The sequence below is a fragment of the Mauremys mutica genome, chromosome 20, assembly GCF_020497125.1.
Source record: "Mauremys mutica isolate MM-2020 ecotype Southern chromosome 20, ASM2049712v1, whole genome shotgun sequence".
Taxonomy (NCBI): Eukaryota; Metazoa; Chordata; order Testudines; family Geoemydidae; genus Mauremys; species Mauremys mutica.
In genome coordinates, this window is record NC_059091.1 from 21,230,199 (window position 1) to 21,252,536 (window position 22,338).

The following is a 22,338-nucleotide window of genomic DNA, read 5'->3' on the forward strand; positions in this document are numbered from 1 at the left end:
CAAATGGCCAGGGCCCTTCCCCCCTTGAAAGGGGATAGCTAAAGGTGAACTAAGAGATCAGGTGACCTCCTGGCCCAGGAAAGAAACAAAGGCCAGAAAGGAGGGGTTGGAGGGGGTTTCAGTTGGGAGCTGGCTGGGGACGGGGAGTGAATGCCGACGTGGGTGTCTGGGTTGCTGGGCCCCAGAACGGACCCGGCTGAGGGATTCCATTCTCTGTACCTCCAAGCTCTGTTTTAGACTGTGTTCCTGTCCTCTAATAAACTTCTGTTTCACTGGCTGGCTGAGAGTCATGTCTGACTGCAGGACCCTCTGGCTTCCCCAGGACCCCGCCTGGGCGGACTCACTGTGGGAAGTGCACAGAGGGGCATATGCTGAATGCTCCAAGGTCAGACCAGGAGGTGAAGCCGTGTGAGCTTCTTGCCCTGAAGACAGTCTGCTCCAAGGGAGAGGAGGCTCCCCAAAGTCCTGACTGGCTTTGTGGGGAGCAGTTCCAGAGCATCGCCTGGGGACTCTGTGACAGCAACAAGGGCACACTGTTGACTCATATCCAGTTTCTCATCCACTGTAACCCCTAGGTCCTTTTCTGCAAAATTGCTGCCTAGCCATTCGGTCCCTAGTTTGTAGCAGTGCATGGGATTCATCCGTCCTAAGTGCAGGACTCTGCACTTGTCCTTGCTGAACCTCATCAGATTTCTTTTAGCCCAATCCTCTAATTTGTCTAGGTCCCTCTGTATCCTATCCCTACCCTCCAGCATATCTACCACTTGCTGAGGGTGCAGTCTACACCATCCTCCAGATCATTAATGAAGACATTGAACAAAATCGGCTCCAGGACCGACCCTTGGGGCACTCCACTTGGAACCGGCTGCCAACTAGACATGGAGCCATTGATCACTACCCATTCAGCCCGACGATCTAGCCAGCTTTCTACCCACCTTATTGTCCATTCATCCAGCCCATACTTCTTTAACTTGCCAGCAATACTGTGGGAGATCGTATCAAAAGCTTTGCTAAAGTCAAGGAATAACACATCCACTGCTTTCCCCTCATCCACAGACCCAGTTATCTTGTCATAGAAGGCAATTAGGTTAGTCAGGCATGACTTGCCCTTGGTGAATCCATGCTGACTGTTCCTGATCACTTACCCATCCTTATCTCCCCCAGGTACCTATATGGGAAAAAACTAGATGGCAATGCCTTAGTCCTCTTTGGGGTGAAGGTGGATGATGAGAAGAGGAGTATCCCACAGTCTCTCAAGAGAATCTCGGTAATTCTTGTTCTTGGATGTGGGGGGGAGGGATTCACACCTCCTGGGAAACTGTGTGGGTGAGGTCATGAAACTCTCTCTCCCTTTCTAGATAGATGACGGAGATGGAGAAGCATCGCTGACCAGAGCGATGCTTCAGGCTCGGTTTGCCAACCTGAACGAACTGGTTGGCCACTCGCTCTATGTCTCTGTCACCGTTTTGACAGATTCTGGTGAGCATCAGCAATATGTGCACAGCCAAGTGCTTTATTCACGGGGTGTTCCAAACCAGTGCCAAGTGCAGTTCAAGGTGTTGATTTAGATGCATAAGGCCCTATCTGCGTAGGGCTCTGCAGATCTTAAAGGCTCCAGGCTAGATTCTTACCTCTTTCGCTCTGGGGTAAACCTGGTGTGATGGGTTGCTCCCCACCTCTGGGGTGCCACCTGATCTATTGGAGTACTGCTAAGCCCACCTTTTCCACCATCCTGGGCTCCCATACACTGTTCTGCTCAGCCAGGCCCTCTCAAGTGTCCTCCAGCACAGCCTCAGGTAGGGACATGCCCAGCTGCAGAAAGACGCAGACACTGAAATCAGCACTGCATGGGAAGGCTTCAGCTAAGGAATTTCCCAGCACTCAAGTGCACACCCCTTCTGGAGTGTAAACCCAAAATTGTACCGTCTTGCACTGCACGGAGAACTGTCCAGTGTACGCTCATGAAATTCACCCCCTCCCTCAATGTGGAGGATGATATGCACAGCTTTTTGCTCCCCAGTTATGCATTCCACTGGTTTTAGAGAAAACAAAAACAACTTTATTAACTACAAAAGATAGCTATTAAGTAAGAACATAAGAACATAAGAACATAAGAAAGGCCGTACCGGGTCAGACCAGAGGTCCATCTAGCCCAGTATCTGTCTACCGACAGTGGCCAATGCCAGGTGCCCCTGAGGGAGTGAACCTAACAGGCAATGATCAAGTGATCTCTCTCCTGCCATCCATCTCCATCCTCTGACGAACAGAGGCTAGGGACACCATTCTTACCCATCCTGGCTAATAGCCATTTATGGACTTAGCCACCATGAATTTATCCAGTCCCCTTTTAAACATTGTTATAGTCCTAGCCTTCACAACCTCCTCAGGTAAGGAGTTCCACAAGTTGACTGTGCGCTGCGTGAAGAAGAACTTCCTTTTATTTGTTTTAAACCTGCTGCCTATTAATTTCATTTGGTGACCCCTAGTTCTTGTATTATGGGAATAAGTAAATAACTTTTCCTTATCCACTTTCTCAACATCACTCATGATTTTATATACCTCTGTCATGTCCCCCCTTAGTCTTCTCTTTTCCAAACTGAAGAGTCCTAGCCTCTTTAATCTTTCCTCATATGGGACCCTCTCTAAACCCCTAATCATTTTAGTTGCTCTTTTCTGAACCTTTTCTAGTGCTAGAATATCTTTTTTGAGGTGAGGAGACCACATCTGTACACAGTATTCGAGATGTGGGCGTACCATGGATTTATATAAGGGCAATAATATATTCTCGGTCTTATTTTCTATCCCCTTTTTAATGATTCCTAACATCCTGTTTGCTTTTTTGACCGCCCCTGCACACTGCGTGGACATCTTCAGAGAACTATCCACTATAACTCCAAGATCTTTTTCCTGACTCGTTGTAGCTAAATTAGCCCCCATCATGTTGTATGTATAGTTGGGGTTATTTTTTCCAATGTGCATTACTTTACATTTATCCACATTAAATTTCATTTGCCATTTTGTTGCCCAATCACTTAGTTTTGTGAGATCTTTTTGAAGTTCTTCACAATCTGCTTTTGTCTTAACTATCTTGAGCAGTTTAGTATCATCTGCAAACTTTGCCACCTCACTGTTTACCCCTTTCTCCAGATCATTTATGAATAAATTGAATAGGATTGGTCCTAGGACTGACCCTTGGGGAACACCACTAGTTACCCCTCTCCATTCTGAGAATTTACCATTAATTCCTACCCTTTGTTCCCTGTCCTTTAACCAGTTCTCAATCCATGAAAGGACCTTTCCTTTTATCCCATGACAGCTTAATTTACGTAAGAGCCTTTGGTGAGGGACCTTGTCAAAGGCTTTCTGGAAATCTAAGTACACTATGTCCACCGGATCCCCCTTGTCCACATGTTTGTTGACCCCTTCAAAGAACTCTAATAGATTAGTAAGACACGATTTCCCTTTACAGAAACCATGTTGACTATCGCTCAAGAGTTTATGTTTTTCTATGTGTCTGACAATTTTATTCTTTACTATTGTTTCAACTAATTTGCCCGGTACCGACGTTAGACTTACCGGTCTGTAATTGGCGGGATCACCCCTAGAGCCCTTTTTAAATATTGGCGTTACATTAGCTAACTTCCAGTCATTGGGTACCGAAGCCGATTTAAAGGACAGGTTACAAACCTTAGTTAATAGTTCAGCAACTTCACATTTGAGTTCTTTCAGAACTCTTGGGTGAATGCCATCTGGTCCCGGTGACTTGTTAATGTTGAGTTTATCAATTAATTCCAAAACCTCCTCTAGTGACACTTCAATCTGTGACAGTTCCTCAGATTTGTCACCTACAAAAGCCAGCTCAGGTTTGGGAATCTCCCTAACATCCTCAGCCGTGAAGACTGAAGCAAAGAATCCATTTAGTTTTTCCGCAATGACTTTATCATCTTTAAGCGCTCCTTTTGAATTTTGATCGTCAAGGGGCCCCACTGGTTGTTTAGCAGGCTTCCTGCTTCTGATGTACTTAAAAAACATTTTGTTATTACCTTTGGAGTTTTTGGCTAGCCGTTCTTCAAACTCCTCTTTGGCTTTTCTTATTACACTCTTGCACTTAAGTTGGCAGCGTTTGTGCTCCTTTCTATTTGCCTCACTAGGATTTGACTTCCACTTTTTAAAGGAAGTCTTTTTATCTCTCACTGCTTCTTTTACATGGTTGTTAAGCCACGGTGGCTCTTTTTTAGTTCTTTTACTGTTTTTCTTAATTTGGGGTATACATTGAAGTTGGGCCTCTATTATGGTGTCTTTAAAAAGGGCCCATGCAACTTGCAGGGATTTCACTTTAGTCACTGTACCTTTTAACTTTTGTCTAACTAACCCTCTCATTTTTGTATAGTTCCCCCTTTTGAAATTAAAGGCCACAGTGTTGGGCAGTTGAGATGTTCTTCCCACCACAGGGATGTTGAATGCTATTGTATTATGGTCACTATTTCCAAGCGGTCCTGCTACAGTTACCTCTTGGACCAGCTCCTGCGCTCCACTCAGGATTAAATCTAGAGTCGCCTCTCCCCTTGTGGGTTCCCGTACCAGCTGCTCCATGAAGCAGTCGTTTAAAGTATCGAGAAATTTTATCTCTGCATTTCGTCCTGAAGTGAAATGTTCCCAGTCAATATGGGGATAATTGAAATCCCCCACTATTATTGGGTTCTTAATTTTGATAGCCTCTCTAATTTCCCTTAGCATTTCATCATCATTATTACTGTCCTGGTCAGGTGGTCGATTATAAGGAATAGCAAACAGATCAAAGCAGATTACCCAGCAAACAAACCAAAAATGCAATATAAGCTCAGATACTAAAGAAACTAGTTCCAATCACTTCCCTGACTTAAATAGGTTTTATATATGGCTGGAATCCTTTGTCTGCCAGTGTGATTCCCACCCCTGGCCAGTGGAAAAGTACTAATTTTATTATGGAGTCTAGTATCAGGTGACTTTATCACATGACCTTACAGCCATAACTCAAAGTCCATTTGCATCATTTGAGGAAGGTGGGAGATTACCCTCTTCAAAGATCTAGTGTTCTTCCTAATAGTTTATTGACTTGTATCCAGCCAGCCAGCCAGACTGATGACATTTTGTCTGGTGGGCGTTCTCCAGGTGCAAACACTTTTGTTGTACAGATATATAGTCAATATTCCTAACTCAAGATACAAAAATGATACATGCATACAAATGAGATTTTCATATTCAGTAAATTATAACTTTTCCAATGATATCTCACAAGACCCATCTTGCATAAAACACATCTTAATTATGCTATAATCATATAATAACAATATTTCTCTGAAGAATATGGGGTGTAGTGTCACACCTGGAGTAATTCCAGATTTCCACCAGAGAAAGTAGCTTGAAACTGTTGCACCTTTGTTTTCTGTGCATTGCAGCTTACCATTTCTAAGAGCTCTGGGTCAGCTCTTAGGGATAGTCTGGGCATACTTACTCCTGCCTCAGTGTGGAGGATGGACTAGATAATTTCTTGAGGTCCCTTCCAGCTCTATATAGCTATGATTTCTAAACTTTCCCTGCAGTGGGAGCAGCCATGCTGTTCCAAGCAGCTGTAGCTTGTTACAGTTGAAACTAGTTGCTGAAAGCCTGTCCGTTGCATGGGTCTGGCAATTGGACCAAGTAATCCAAACAACCAATGACGTTACTGCATGCAAATTAGTAGTAGAGTAAAGGTGGTGATTGGTTGGTTGAGTTGTGTGATATCACAATGGTCTAGGACTCTTGGCATGGCACATGCCTTACTGGACCTGTACACCAGGCTGGTAAAGTCAGAATGGCTGAGGACTTAAAAATTGACCTGTAACAGACTTCAAACCCCGGTGACGATTGAACCTGGTGATATTGTAACTAAAAAGACCCCTTCTCTTGCATATAGAGCTGCTTCCATCACTTCACACAGATGCAACAGACGTTCTAGGCTTCAGAGTGGTACATGGACAGAGTGACAGTCCTGGAATCTTATTATATAGATACACACACTCTGTGCTCTCTCTCTCTCCCAGAGACTTTGTTTTTGTTCTTTCTTGTTGCTTCTTTAAAAGCTAAAATAAGTCGTTTTAGCATGAAAGGAGCTGATTCTGTTTTCACTGCTACAGTGCCACTGACTATAGGGGAGTTATTCTTGATTTATACTGGTGCGAGAACAGAATCAGGCTCAATGTCCTGCAGTAATGCCTACCCATAATGTGCAAAAATCACAAGTCAGTCCCCCCACTCCCAAAATCAAGAGATCATATGAAAAAATCATGATTTTTTTTTCAATAATAAACTTTGGGTGCTTCTTCATTCCCTCCTGGCTTTTGAGGCATTAGATCGCACTGGAAACATGTTTTGAAGCTTTTCTCTGCAACCAGGAGGGTTAGAAACTTATTTCTTCTTTTAAATGACAGCTGAGATTCTCATGTCATATGGTGATTCTAGCAGCTGGGGCTTGAAGACAAGGAATTAAAACAGGAGACTCATGATAAAATCACAAGAATCAGCAGCACTGAATCAACATTTGACCATGGCCTATTCTTTGTGTTTTACTCTTAAAGACAAAATCTGTATTCCCTAGCTCAGTTTTAATTGACCTATGGCTTTTCTCTGCAGGCAGCGACATGGTTGAAGCAGAGAAAACCGGAATTAACATTGTGACATCTCCCTATCAGATCCACTTCACAAAAACACCCAAGTACTTCAAGCCGGGGATGCCATTTGAACTCATGGTAATATCTCTTCTTCTGGATCATGCCCATTGTTACTCAAGGTGTATAAAGAGCACATAGGCATGTGCACGGGATGTGCCGGGTGAGCCCAGGCAACCCTAATGCAGGGATGGGAAAATAGTCCCACTCTCCTGTCGTGGCAAGCCACGGGGTCCGAGCTCCTGGGATGGAGCGCCCGGCCAAGCACAGCAAGTCGCCGGCCCCTCCCCCGCCTTTCCCCATCCCCTGGAGCCATGCCACTGCATGCACAGCGCTCTGGGGGCTGGGGCTGCGCGCTCCCATGGGGCACTGTTTGGGTCCTAGGGGAGCAGTCAGGGGACAAGGAGCATGGAGGCTTAGATAGGGGGTGGGATCCTGGGGGGCAGTTAGGGGCAGGGGTCCCAGGACGGGGTAGTCAGGGGACAAGGAGCAGGGGGGATTGGAGGTTATGAGGGGGGCAGCCAGGGGGTAGGTAGTAAGAGGAATGGATAGGGGCAGAGCGGGGGGGCGGGGGGGCTAGGGTAGGGTGGGGCTCCCTGGGTGCACACCCTAATGAAATGTGCTGCGCATGCGTATGAGAGAGGAGAGAACTATGGGTACTAAGGTAATGAGGGTGGTATAAGAACAGAAACAAAGGGCCACTTTCCGATCTCAGTTACACCAACCTAATTCCAGTGACTCCACTAAATGCAATGGAATCACTCTAGGTTTACATCCGACTAACAAGAGCAGAGTCTGGCCCAAAAGCTGACAGCAAATACAAGGTGTGGAATGGCACCTAGCTACAGGCTTGGCCCCAAATGTGCCCTGGGGTCACTCGTGTACTGGGGGATAATATTCCCTGGACTGTGTGTTAGTTGCTGGTGCTTCAGACTTTCCTGACTGTAGAGGGGAATTGGGCACAGGTCAGGAGTTGCAAAGGGTGGGGGGGGGGGAATTTGCAGAAATAGGGGGCAGAGGGATCATTGCGGATAGGAGGATGTGGCGGAATTTCAAAAGTGGCACTGACAGAATGATTCTTCTCCCAGCGAGTTGGGCTGCATTATAGGGGGAGAAATATTATGCTCCTAAAATTCTGAACCAATCAGTCTCAGTCCTCTTGTCTGCAGAGAACATGGCTTGGGGTCCCACACTCCTCTGGGGCTGAAGAGTTTGTGAAGGGAATTTAGTAGTTTTCTGTCAGCAGGCGCGTAAGACTATAAATTAGCAGAGAACTGAAGCAATTATCTTTGGCTGCAGACCAAAGGTGCATAAACAAGTAATTGGTGACCACAGTAATGAGCAGGTTAAGTCCATTTCTTATCTGCATATTTGCTTTACGTACAGTGATGAATGGGATAAACATAAAAAAGAGTCAAAGAGCTGAACCGTAAGATCCATGCAAGTAGCTGTCTGTTTTTCTTGTGTGCATGGAGGTAATTTAATTGCACCGGCTCTCTGAATGCTTAGGACTAACGTGGGTGCTCAAATTTTATACTGGGCGGAAATTTGGGGCTGGAAAGATCTTAGGTCAGAGGTGCTGACTTTCTGATTTCCCGAGGGGTGGGGGTGCTCGATTCCTGCTGTGCCCCGGGCCCCTCCCCCACTCCACTTCTTCCCCCAAGGCCCCACCCCACCTCTTCCTGCCCCCGCTCTGCCCTGCCTTCTCCTCCCCCTCACCCCCTAGCACCTCTTCCCCACTGCTGAACTGATTCTCAGCGCTGGGAGGGAGGGGGAGGAGCTGATCAGTGGGGCCTTCCAGTGGGTGCTGAGCACCCACTTTTTTTCCCTAGTGGGTGCCCCAGTACCGGAGCACCCACAGAGTCGGTGCCTATGGTCATTAGAGGTAGTGCAAAATACATTCTTGGGGAGAATACTTGATCTTCTTAACTAAACCCCAGCTGATTTATGTAGGACAGAGGTTGATGAATGTTCTACATCAGCCAAAGCCCAATATGTAAGGGTTGGTTTCAGAGTAGGATTGAATTTACGTCGGTTACCAAGGTTCTGTTTGGAGCAACAGCGTAATAGGTTTAAACCTTTAAAATGCCCTTGGCTTTTGCAAGGCCATTGATCTCTGCAGTCTTGAGAGTTTTCAGACCCAGGTCTTGTCAGCACTCAAAGGATACGTCTAGACTGCAGTCATGGGGTGCGCCTGGAGCTCTAGCTGACATCCCTGAACTAGCTTCCTTCACCTAGCTTGGGTCCAGGAACAGTGAAACTGTGGCAGCACTAGCTATACAAGCCCACCCTGGCCCCTGGATAATTACTCATGGGGCTAGCCTGTGCTGATGCTCATGCTGCCTTGGCTTCACCATTCCAGGACCCGGGGTAGTGAGATTAAAGCTACATGGGTACGTCAGCTTGAGCTGCGTCCACCCTGTGATTGGGTAATGAAAACGACCAGGGTCTGTCGGCAGCCGGGATCGAACATGGGATCTCTGGAGCTAATTACATGACCTGTTACTGCATGAGCTAAAAGCCACAAGGCACTTAGCTAAGGCTGTAGTAGACTCATTACTCACTAAGTGATTTAAGTGCCACTAGAGGGGCACAGAGCGCCACAGCCAGCAGCCATGGCGTGCATACAACTGCAGCCTAGACATCCCCTAAGTCAGCGTGTTAAAACTTTAATTAAGATCAGAGTTGAAGATATTTGTAACCAACTGGACACGACGGATGTTAGCGCAACAAATGTGTCTCTCTGGCTCCATTATTTAAGGAGCATCCATAGATTCAAGAAATATTTGGAAGTCTTGACTAACTGGCTTGACTACTCCAATTAACTGTTTTGGTTAGATGGGCAGTTGCCTTATTTGCCTGGGGCCAAAACAAGAAAAGACTAGCGTGAAATTAATTTCCTCTCTGGCCTACATGAATCAATTTAGTCTTAATTTTTGTATATTGTTTTGTTGGGTGTATAAAAGTGTAAACTGAAATTAGGAGAAGAGTTGAAGTTGTGGTTTTTATAGTTTTGTATGCTTGTACTTTTTAAAATGTGTATGCATTTTGTGGTGTGATACAGAAGATCATTAAGGCCCCATTCAAAGTTATTTAGGTGCCTAATTCCCATTGAAATCCATAGAAGTTAGGCACCTAAATACCTTTGAACCTATGGACCTGAAATGCTACACATGCAGGGAGCGCTGCACCATTTGTTTGACGCATCCCTTTTTGATCGTGCCCCTCAGGTCTACGTCACAAACCCCGATGGCTCTCCAGCCCCCCATGTCCCAGTACAGGCCGAAGGATTCCAGTCGGCTGGGTCTACCCAGGGAGATGGAACTGCCAAGCTGATTATAAACATGCCAGGGGATAGGCCGCAGGTTCCCATCATGGTGAGTAACCTTCTAACGCTGAGTCTGGGCTAAGTACTATATGCACCCTGAGGACAATGCCCTGTTGGTGGCATTCACTCCCCTCTCATGCACTGAGCAGGGGGGTAACTGAACTCTGTGCATTCCATCTGCGCCTGGGGTCAGTTTCCTGTATGCCACTGAGTTTTGGAGATGCTCCAATCACCATGTAACCAGTGCTCCATCATGGGGCCAGAAGAGATCCCAGTAAACATTGACATGAGCATAAGCAGGTCCAGATTATTCCCCTTGCCACAATGAAGGTACCCACCATGCAGCAAAGGAGGCCTGCAGACAGCGCATGGCTGCTTAGTGTGAAGACCCTGTGAGGTGACACCAGGCTCAAGCTACGAAGCCCGAGAGAACACTGGATCTATCTGTGTCCAGACGCTTGAGGAGAGAGTCCCTCTATATTCCTCTCTCCTGCAAGGGGCAAGGCAGTCTCCTCTGTTCAGGGACATGTTCTCTGACAGTCCAGAAATCTGGAGTCCCAGCAGGACTGTGCCGAAGCGACAGGCCAATTAAAAGTGGCATTTGGCGTTTCTCTGAGGTATCATGCTTAGAATGGCTGTTAGTAGCAGAATCCACCAAAAATGGCAACTCAGTGAAGCTTCCTTTGCTATTGCTCATGGTGTGACCCAGTGTGAGGGGCTAGAGACCCTAAGCTCACTCCCAGATTCAACTAGGATTTTATCTCCACCTCCCCTACAGGTAAAAACTGCCCATCCCAACCTCCCAGCAAACCGCCAGGCCTCTAAGTCCATGGTGGCTGAAGCCTATCAGTCCCAAGGAGGGTCTCAGAACTATCTCCATCTGGCGGTGATGGCTTCTGAGCTCAAACCTGGAGACAACTTATCTGTGAATTTCCACCTGAAGAGCAACAGTCCAGCTGTTCTGAACCAGATCCAGTATTTCACCTACATAGTAAGTGCTGCGTCCCTGGGTACTGGGATCTCCTGGAATTTAAGCATCATCTGAGTTTCCACATGTCCTTTAATATTCCCACTGCATGTAAGGAGAACCTGTAGCAGAAAATTCTTCAGAAACAGGCAGTATATGGATTGTGTGTGTAGCAGAGTGTGGCAGGGCCCCCTTCTGCCTCTGCTAGGTTCACAAAGTCACTCTGAGACCCTGGGTTTAGTAAACACAGTGCACTGGTGCACTTTATTTTCAGGCTTGTTTCCACCACTGTTTCACCATGAAGAAGTAATCCTCCCCGTCTGCAGGCAGGAGGGAGGGAGGGAGAGCTACCTCCCTGCTTTCATCCCCTGCATTTATTCTTTTCTCCTGCTTTCCTCTGGCTTCCTTCCCCTGAGGCTTTTATGCAGCCACAGGCTAATTAGGTAGCAGCTGTCTCTGCCTCTCCAATTAGGGCCAGGTTACCTCATAGAATCTCAGGGTTGGAAGGGACCTCAGGAGGTCATCTAGTCCAACCTCTTGCTCAAAGCAGGACCAAACCCAACTAAATTATCCCAGCCAGGGCTTTGTCAAGCCTGACCTTAAAAACATCTAAGGAAGGAGATTCCACCACCTCCCTAGGGAACCCATTCTAGTTCCTCACCACCCTACTAGTGAAAAAGTTTTTCCTAATGTCTAACCTAAACCTCCCCCTCTGCAACTTCAGACCATTACTCCTTGTTCTGTCATCTTCTACCACTGAGAACAGTCTAGATCCATCCTCCTTGGAACCCCCTTTCAGGTAGTTGAAAGCAGCTATCAAATCCCCCCTCATTCTTCTGTTCTGCAGGCTAAACAATCCCAGTTCCCTCAGCCTCTCCTCATAAGTCATGTGCTCCAGCCCCCTAATCATTTTTGTTGCCCTCCGCTGGACTCTCTCCAATTTATCCACATCCTTCTTGTAGCCTGCTTTAATTTGTTCCCCTAGTAAGGAGCCGGCATGACAGAGGGCTGAAGCTGCATCCCTTTGCCCAGCACCCTGTCGCAGTGTGAATGAAATAAAGTCAGCCATGGGGACAAACCCTTGTCCACTTCTGGTTACTGATTCCAGGCCCTGTGATAATCAATAGAGCCCACTTCCTCCAGGAGCTGGAGATAGAACCCAAGAGTCCTAACAACCATGCCTCTGCATTCGCCACTAAACCATACATCCTCTTCGAGTTGCAGCTGGAACCAGGAGTCCTGACTCCTCCCATGCACTCACTAGAGCAGGGGTGGGCAAACTATGCCCCACGGGCCGGATCCGGCCCCTCAGGGCTTTGGATCCAGCCCCTCAGGGCTTTGGATCTGGCCTGCGGGATTGCCCCCCATGGCACCGCGAGCCCCCACGCCGCTCTCAGAAGTGGCCGGCACCATGTCCCTGCAGCCCCTGGGTTGGGGGTCAGAGGGCTCTGTGCATTGCCCTTGCCTCCAGGCACCGTCCCCCGCTGCTCCCATTGGCCAGGAACAGGGAACCATAGCCAATGGGAGCTTCGGGGGAGGTACCTGGAGGCACAGCAAGGGCAGGGCCCAGGGGCCACAATGCTTTCTGGAGCTGCGCAGCGTGGGGCCAGGGTAGGCATTCAGGGAGCCTGCCCTGGCCCCAGTGCCCTCCTCTGTCACCCTGGAGCCGCTTTAGGTAAGCGGCGTGGGGGCGGAGCCAAAACCCCGCCTGCACCCTGTCCCCCAACTCCCTGCCCTAAGCCCCCTGCCTGCACGGCACACCCGTCCTGCACTCCAACCCGCTGAGCCCTCTGCCACACCCCACACCCTCCTGCACTCCAACTCCCTCCCTTGAACCCCCTGCCACACCCCACACCCCTCCTGTACCCCAGCACCCTGCCCTGAGCTCCCTTGTACACCTTGCACCCCTCCTGCACCTCAACCCCCTGCCCTGAGCTCCCTGCTGCACCCTGCACCCCCCTGCACTCCAACCTCTGCCCTGAGCCCCCTACCGCACCCTGCACCCCTCCACCTCAACCCCCTGCCTTGAGCCCCCTCCTGCAGTCTGCAGCCTTCCTGCACCCCAACCCCCTGCCCTAAGCTCCCTGCTGCACCCTGTGCACCCCAACCCCCTTCCCTGAGCCCCCTGCCACACCCCGCACCCCTCCTGCAACCCAACCCCTGCACTGAGCCCCCTCATAATCCAAGGGCCGCCCAGAGGATTCAAGGGGCCTGGGGCAAAGCAATTTCAGGGGTCCCTTCCATAAAAAAAAGTTGCAATACTATAGAATACTATATTCTCGTGGGGGCCCCTGCAGGGCCCGGGGCCTGAGGCAAATTGCCCCACTTCCCCCCCCCCCTTGGTGGCCCTGCATAGTCCGCACACCTCTTGCACACCAACCCCCTTCCCTGAGCCCTCTCATGCACACCGCACCCCCCTCCACCCCAACCTGTTGCCCTGAGCCCCTTCCTGCACACCGCACCCCATCCCACACCCCGCACTCCCTACTCCACCCCAACCCCCTGCCCTGACCCTGCATACAATTTCCCCACCCAGATGTGGCCCTTGGTCCAAAAAGTTTGCCCACCCCTGCACTAGAGCATATTTCCTCTTAGAACTGGGGATGGAGCCCAGGAGTCCCTGCTCTCAGTTCCCTGTTCTAAACACCAGACTTCAGTGCTACATTTTCAGCGCAGAGTAGTAGGTCCACTGTGTTATTTTTAGAGCTGGACAATCAAATAATAAAGTTGCCATGTAGCGCAGATATGAAGTATATTTGGCGAGTGGGATGGGGGAAAGGAGGGATGGTCTCTGTTGGCGAAACATAAACAATACTCAGATCTGGGAATCAGATTTGGTGAATATTAGCACCACTGCATCTAGAGCCTATTCCTGCAACACATGGATTTTAGCTTATTTTCCTCTCTCCGCTCAGATGTAAATGCCCACCTGAAAAGTTGCAAGTGACCATCTCTTACTAGTAGAAAACAGGTGGATGGGAAGATTCATGGAATATGAATCACCCATTGTGTTAACTCTTGTGGCCTTTAACAATCCACATCTCATGTTTCCCTGTTAGATCCTGAACAAAGGGAAGATCATTCGTGTAGGGAGACAGGCCAGGCAGGCGGGACAAAATCTGGTGACCATGTCCCTGCCCATCACTCCAGATCTCATCCCTTCATTCCGCATCGTGGCTTACTACCAAGTAGGAAATTCAGAGATTGTAGCAGACTCGGTCTGGCTGGACATCCAGGACACTTGCATGGGAACGGTAGGTTGAGATTCAGGTTGGCCTTCTACATGTTAATACCTATGAAGGTGTCATTACAGGGGAGTTTTTCCTAGACTGAAAGTGCCGACTGACTCTCAAAAGGGACTCTACAAATGGCACCGTGGGGTTTCTCATTGACTGTCTCCCAGCAAATTCTGAATCAGATTTGATCGCTTTACACGTACAAAGATGTTCCCCAGCCCCCACACACCAATGCTGTCAACCCACTCTAGGATCCGGGAGTCAAGTTGTGGTTTCTTCTAGCTCAGCAATAAAGACTCTGTGGATTGAAGTGGATGGAGCTATACTGACTTGCACCAGCTGAGTATCTGGCTTTGTATCTGCACCATAATTAGCCATTTTGCTGATGATGTGGCCATCAGAATTGATTCCAGCTCCAGCTCCGAAGGCTGGGCTGGCTCTTTGGGGCTAACAGGAGTAAGATATTTATTTTTGGCCCATGAATTCAGCAGATGTAACTCCAGATGCCTATAGGGGACCTGACTGTGATTTAACAACAATGCTACACTGCTGTAACTCCAGTTAATTGCTCCTGATTTATACCAGTGTGAGATCAGAATTGGGCCCACAGAGCAGATCCATTACACTTCAAACTTTGTAGATTTCTCAGGGCTGCCTGAGGGACAAAGTCACCTTTCCATCATGGCTCGAACAAAGGGACCTCATGGAGATTGGGTCCGATTCTGCTCTCAGTTTACACCCTCATGAATATGGAGTAACAGCACTGAAGTCAGTGGAGCTACTCCAGATTTACACAGCTGCCCTTGAGATCAGAACTAGGCTTTCGGATGCTCAAGGAAGCTGAGATCTTACCTCCTTTTCTCCTATGTTTTGCAAAGGACAAGCTCTTAGCTGCTCCCTCTGCTTTAAAACAAAACCTCTCCCTTCACTCTTTCATACAGCTAGTGGTGAAAGGAGCCTCCAACAAAGACAGGAGAATCCATGAGCCGGGAACGCCAATGAAACTCAAGCTGGAAGGAGACCACAGAGCTTATGTCGGCCTGGTGGCTGTGGACAAAGGAGTCTACGTTCTGAACAAAAAGCACAAAATTACACAATCTAAGGTGGGGCATGAAAGATGTTGGTTGTAACTTGTGATGTTTATAGCGGGAAATGCAACTCAGCCCTTATCCTTGCTCTACGCCCCAGGATGGCGAAAAGCAAAGTGAGCCTTTTGTTTGCAGAGCTGCTGCTTGGGGTGTGAGCTCCACTGTACTTTAACTGAGCTGGGCCAGGCCAGGTCAGTACTTGGCTGGGAGACACCCAGTGAAACCCAGGGTACTGCAAGGAGTGCTGTTCTGGACACACTAAAGGACACCCTGCCCTTTGGACAGTGTTGCCCCAGATGGAGCTGGGTTGTAGGGGACTGTGTGAATGATGCAGTAGGGGGGCTCCCCCTTCAGAGGCAGTTCTCACCCCAGTGCCCATGGTGGTGCTGTACATCAGGGAGTCGGGGTGTTCTCAGTAGGGGGCGCTCTCCCTCCCCCAGTCAGAGCTGCACCCACTGCACCCAATGCGGCGATAGCGGATGCTGTGCTGTATTGAGTGGAGTGGGGTCTCAGCAGGCAGTGCTGTCCCCTCCCAGTCAGTGCTGAACCAATGTCCCAGTGCAACATAAGGGGGCGCTGTGCTGCAGGGAAAAGTGTTAGTGACTCAACAGAGGGTGCGCTTTCTTGTGAGTCAGCACTGATCCCCGGGCCCTATCAAGGTTTTAGGGGATGCAATGCTACTGAAAATGCCATTTGTCAGCTGACATATCAAACACAGGTTCTGGTCATTTAATGTCCTGCGACCCTTTCAACACGGGTTAGGGCCCTGGTGCTTTGACTGAATTCTAACTTGGGTATTTCATTTCTCTCTGCCTAATATCCTTCTCTGTCTGGGTTCAACTGGCTGCATAATTTTTTCTTTCTCTTCCTAAAATTGGTTGTGTTGCTGGTGCAGAATGGCTGTTGTGCTCCATCCCAAAGGTGGACACATTTCAGTGGAGACTGAGTTGCAATAAATCCTTTACTTACGACTCATAATTTGCTTTCATTTACACTACAGCAAACACAGAACAAGTCAAAGGAAGTCAGTGGAGTTACTGCAGATTGCATGGTTGTACCTGAGACCAGAATCTGGCTCACAGCCTGTATAATGCTTTGGGATCATGCTGGATGGCACCGTATAAATGGGAAGTGTCATTGTTAACAATAATCTCTCAACCATTATGTTTGCATCACACAGATCTGGCACTCGGTGGAGAAGAGTGACATTGGCTGTACGGCTGGCAGTGGAAAGAACAATCTGGGGGTATTTATGGATGCTGGACTGGCCCTGGAGACAAGCAGTAGGATTTCCACCCCCCAGAGAACAGGTATCACTCTGAATGGTCGCCATGAGCGATGGAGGAAGGGAGGAAAGAGTCAGCAAAACAAGGCACAGTGACCTACGCCACAAGCCCAGAGTAGGGACATCGGTCTAGCAGGGCAAATCCCACTGGACTGGCCTAGGAATGGAAATGTTGGGGTTACAATGGGGGATGAGAATAAGGTCCTTGATTCCCACTGGCCTCCACCTATTAAAAGAGGGATTAATTTTAAGAATAGGATGGTTCCAAGGAGGGGATTCAAAGACCTTCTCTTCTAGTCCATTGGGTTTCTCCCACTTCCAAAATATCTTTCTTCCCCCTGGCCTGGAGGGGACAGGCAGATGGTTGATTCTTCTCTCTGACTCTATCTCTGCCCCAGGCTACAGGCTTTTTGGGGCAGCGCACGAGGAGGGAGGAAAGAATGAAGCCTTCTTCACTCTCCTCTTTCCGGTTGCCCTGGCTGGCTGAGCATCTGCCCAACAGCTCTTATGTGGCTCCCAGCTGGGACAGGAAGGAGCAATATGTTATGTGCCAAAATGGCTTTTCTGGTTTCCTGATTTCCCCCTAAATCAATGGGGTTCCACTCATTGAGGCCTAAACCATTCTCGGAAATTTGGTAACTGACCAGATGTGGTGTTCGAAAGTTACCCTGTTACATACAGACCGAGAAATGGCAGCAAGTTGAGTGTAGGCCTCACTTGGTAGGTGGGATTATAATTTCTATTTCTCACTTCCTTCTGCAGATCCAGAGTGTCCCCAGCCAGCAAAACGCCGGCGTCGCTCCGTTCAGCTCATTGAGTATAAGGCAAACAAAGGTAGGTACTAATCAGGGGGGTTGCTATCCTTGGTCAAAGCAAGCATGCAAAGCAGAAATGTGATTCCCTAGCGTGACCAGTTTCACCCTGCTACAGCCTCCTGCCAGCTGCATTTCCTGTAGCAGGAGATGGGGGAGTCTGGATAGAATTCCACATGGGGAGAGATTGGAACCGGTCAGTTTATAGAGAGGATGCGAGAGAGGGATAGAAAACAATGAATGGTAACTTGCTCTTTGGGGCACGGACCGTCTCTCTGTTCTGTGTTGGTTCAGCCCCCAGCACTGTGGGGTTCTAGGCCATGACTGGGGACCCAAAGTGCTACACAACTCAAATAACAACAACAGCTACATTGTTACATTACCCATAGAAGCACAAGGAGACACTCAACCCAACTGAATGGTTTCTAATTAAGAATTTATAAAAGGAACTATTTTCATACACAATGCATAACTAACCCATAGTACTCACCACCACAGGATTGTATTGAGGCCAAGAGCCTAGCAGGATTCAAAAAAGGATGAGCCATTTACATGGAAAAGGAGGATGTTTACCATTCCATACGATAGGATTTTTTAAGAAGACCTATACATCCCCATGCTTCAGGGCATGAGCCAACCTCTAATTGGGGTCAGGAAGGAACCTCACTGTGGGCAGGTAATTCTGCTATGGGGTTTCTTGCACCTTTCTCTGAAGCAGCTGGTGCTAGTCACTGTTAGAGACAAGATACTGGATTATAGCAGAGTGCCAGTTCCTATGTTCCTTCTTTGGCCATGTCTACTAGTAAATTAACGAGAGCGAGAGAGTGAGGACTAGAAGAAGCTTGGTAGGAATGACCTTCTGGCTTGTACATTTCAGCGGCAGATTACCAGGACCGGAAGCTGAAGAAATGCTGTGAAGACGGGATGCACGAGAACCCCATGGGGCACAGCTGCGAGAAGCGGGTTGGGTACATCCTGGATACAGATGAATGCAAGAAGACCTTCCTTGACTGCTGCAATTATATCAAGACCATACGGGAGAAGATGCAGCGGGAGCTGTACTGTTCTTCCTGGGGTCTGTGAATGCTGTGTTGGTGCCTCAGTGTCCTCTATGCAGTTCTTAAGTATCTAGCAAAGCAAAAGGCCAGTGCACCTAAATGCCTGACACTCTGTCTCCTAGCAACTGATGGCCTGGCACCCTCCTCTGCAAAGGTGTGAGCTGAAGGTGTTGGAGACAAAGGGATCAGGTGACCTCCTGGCCCGGGAAAGGGGCTGAGCAGAGAGGAGGGGCTGGAGGGGGTTGGGGAGTCTGGAGCTGGCTGGGGAAGGAAGGGAAGCACAGACAGGGCTCTGATTCTCCAATGGGGCTGTGGGGCTCCTGGGACCCCAAGAGGGACCTAACAGGGGGGATCCTGTTGTCTGTGCCTGCAAGACCCTGTCCTGGACTGTGTTCCTGTCGTCTAAATAAACCTTCTGCTTTACTGGCTCGCTGAGAGTCCTGGTGAGTCGCAGGAAGCCGGGGTGCAGGACCCTGACTCCCCCACACTCCGTGACAGAGCTCCACCTGGAACTTGCAAGAAGCAAGTACAAGGGTTTCAATATCACTCAGAGGAGCAAGACAGGGGGAGTTGTTAGAGAAATAAGACCACACCACATGAATCAACGCTGCCCATGTTCACAGATCTCCTATGGGGGAGATGGGCATGAATGCAGTGGCTGCAATCCTGTTAGTGTTGCACCATGTTGATATGGGGACCCAGATGAGTCAGGGTAATAACCTTTTCACAGGTCGCCGCTGAGGTTTAACCTTTGTTTCTAAAGCACAGTCCTCTACCACTTGAGCTAAAAGGGTAACTCCCTAGCTAGGAATAGTAGTAGTCTCTTACCTTTGCAGAATATCCACTAAAGGGCGCACATGTAGCACTGAGCCAGTGGCTTATATCAGTGTTATAGGAGCCCAGAAAAGGCTAGCTCATGGGGGAACAGCAAGGCAGGCATGGAGAGAAGAAGCCAAACTCTAATTCATGCTTTTCTGGGCTGGCAGCATCAAAACTTGGCAACGTAGGTCCAATCAGGGATGCTTTTAGATCAGTTCTAGAGCAGGCCAACCCCCGAATCCTTTCAGGTTTGCCCCATCCCAATCAGTGTCACTGCAGAGCCAGACGGTCTGTGATTTAACTTCCCAGATTTCTTAGATGAAGTTTTCATGTCCGACAAAGATATCACCTCAAGGAGCCAGTTTCCAGAGAGCTGGCTGTGGCAAGTGGAGCAGCTGACTGAGCGACCAAATGAACTGGGGTAAGAGCATGTGGCCGTGTCACTCCCATCAAAAGGCCACATTCAGACGTGGCATGGTGTAGCTCCCACTGAAGTTAGTGTCTCTCCACCAGCAAGATCCTCAGTAGAGCTGGGTGGAGTTTTTGTCATAAATTAGGCTCAGCATTCAGCAGCTGATCCATATTCATAGAGTCACTCCTAGATTTTAATGCCAGAAGGGGCCATTAGATCATCTAGTCCCACCTTTTGTATAACAGAGACCCAAGAATTTAATTCAGTTCCTCCAGTTTTGAGCCCATATTTAGGTACTTAAAAGAACTGGCCCGACTTCCAGAGATGCTGAGCAGCCAGTGGTATCCTCTGGCTTCAGCTCTAATGAAAAAACAGGCTGCTGATTTAGGTACTAGAATATGGATGTAGGTGTCTGGCTGTTTAGTGTTTGCTTTTTATCCTGTTGGGAACCGTTCCTCATTTGTGTTTGTTGTTCACGGTGTGTTATTGGGTTGCTGAGACATGTGATATTGATGGTGCTTTCTAATCGGATGGCTGAAGCTTTTTTTTTTTTATGGTAAATGAAATGATGGGTCAGGCCCCTCTCCTCTGAAATGGAATATAATTCCCCTGCTTGGAATTAGACTGGGTCACTAGAATTAATATCCCAACCCTTGAGACTTTTAAAAGAGGTTGTGTCCTGTGGCTGGTGCAGAACTTGGACTGCTGAGTTCTTCCCCAGAGATGGCTTTATATTTCAAGTATTAGAGGGGTAGCCGTGTTAGTCTGGTTCTGTAGAAGCAGCAAAGAATCCTGTGGCACCTTATAGACTAACAGACGTTTTGCAGCATGAGCTTTCGTGGGTGAATACCCACTTCTTCGGATGCAAGCAGTGGAAATTTCAGGGGCAGGTGTGTATATATAAGCAAGCAAGAAGCAAGCTAGAGATAACGAGGTTAGATCAATCAGGGAGGATGAGGCCCTGTTCCAGCAGCTGAGGTGTGAAAACCAAGGGAGGAGAAACTGGTTCTGTAATTGGCAAGCCATTCACAGTCTTTGTTTAGTCCTGAGCTGATGGTGTTAAATTTGCAGATGAACTGGAGCTCAGCAGTTTCTCTTTGAAGTCTGGTCCTAAAGTTTTTTTGCTGTAGGATGGCCACCTTAAAATCTGCTATTGTGTGGCCAGGGAGGTTGAAGTGTTCTCCTACAGGTTTTTGTATATTGCCATTCCTAATGTCTGATTTGTGTCCATTTATCCTTTTCCTTAGAGACTGTCCAGTTTGGCCGATGTACATAGCAGAGGGGCATTGCTGGCATATGATGGCATATATTACATTGGTGGACGTGCAGGTGAATGAACCGGTGATGGTGTGGCTGATCTGGTTAGGTCCTGTGATGGTGTTGCTGGTGTAGATATGTGGGCAGAGTTGGCATCGAGGTTTGTTGCATGGGTTGGTTCCTGAGCTAGAGTTACTATGGTGCGGTGTGCAGTTGCTGGTGAGAATATGCTTCAGGTTGGCAGGTTGTCTGTGGGCGAGGACTGGCCTGCCACCCAAGGCCTGTGAAAGTGTGGGATCATTGTCCAGGATGGGTTGTAGCTCCCTGATGATGCGTTGGAGGGGTTTGAGCTGGGGACTGTATGTGATGGCCAGTGGAGTCCTGTTGGTTTCTTTCTTGGGTTTGTCTTGCAGTAGGAGGCTTCTGGTTACACATCTGGCTCTGTTGATCTGTTTCCTTATTTCCTCGTGTGGGTACTGTAGTCTTGAGAATGCTTGGTGGAGATTTTCTAGGTGTTGGTCTCTGTCTGCGGGGTTAGAGCAGATACGGTTGTACCTCAGTGCTTGGCTGTAGAGAATGGATCTTGTGGTGTGCCCGGGATGGAAGCTGGAGGCATGAAGGTAGGCACAGCGGTCGGTAGGTTTTCGGTATAGGGTGGTGTTAATGTGACCACCACTTATTTGCACCGTGGTGTCTAGGAAGTGGACCTCCCGTGTAGATAGGTCCAGGCTGAGGTTGATGGAGGGGTGGAAGCTGTTGAAATCATGGTGGAATTTTTCCAGAGTCTCCTTCCCATGGGTCCAGATGATGAAGATGTCATCAATGTAGCGTAGGTAGAGAAGGGGCGTGAGTGGACGGGAGCTGAGGAAGCGTTGTTCCAGGTCGGCCATAAAAATATTGGCATATTGTGGGGCCATGTGGGTGCCCATAGCGGTGCCACTGATCTGGAGATATATATTGTCATTAAATTTGAAATAGTTGTGTGTGAGGATAAAGGCACAGAGCTCAGCAACCAGTTGTGCTGTGGCATCATCAGGGATACTGTTCCTGACAGCTTGTATTCCATCAGTGTGTGGGATGTTTGTGTAGAGAGCCTCTACATCCATGGTGGCTAGGATGGTGTTTTCTGGAAGGTCACCAATGCATTGTAGTTTCCTCAGGAAATCAGTGGTGTCACGGAGATAGCTGGGAGTGCTGGTGGCGTAGGGTCTGAGTAGAGAGTCCACATAACCAGACAGTCCTTCAGTGAGAGTTCCAATGCCAGAGATGATGGGGCGTACCCAAGATCCACAAACCCGGAAATCCTGGACAACTCTGCCCACATATCTACACCAGCAACACCATCACAGGACCTAACCAGATCAGCCACACCATCACCAGTTCATTCACC

General features: G+C 48.5%; 1 protein-coding gene across 1 annotated transcript in view; it reads left to right on the forward strand.

Moving 5' to 3' along the window:
• The window catches only part of LOC123353425 (complement C3-like), a 68,156-nt gene that overhangs the window by 12,358 nt on the left and 33,460 nt on the right, over positions 1-22,338 (forward strand). The window contains exons 8-18 of the mRNA XM_044994490.1: positions 1,165-1,267; positions 1,359-1,479; positions 6,652-6,767; positions 9,917-10,063; positions 10,793-11,005; positions 14,041-14,235; positions 15,159-15,320; positions 16,486-16,615; positions 17,353-17,424; positions 18,280-18,477; positions 19,589-19,700. Of these exons, the coding sequence (XP_044850425.1) occupies positions 1,165-1,267; positions 1,359-1,479; positions 6,652-6,767; positions 9,917-10,063; positions 10,793-11,005; positions 14,041-14,235; positions 15,159-15,320; positions 16,486-16,615; positions 17,353-17,424; positions 18,280-18,477; positions 19,589-19,700 (1,569 nt within the window). The remainder of the gene's footprint in view (positions 1-1,164; positions 1,268-1,358; positions 1,480-6,651; positions 6,768-9,916; positions 10,064-10,792; positions 11,006-14,040; positions 14,236-15,158; positions 15,321-16,485; positions 16,616-17,352; positions 17,425-18,279; positions 18,478-19,588; positions 19,701-22,338) is intronic.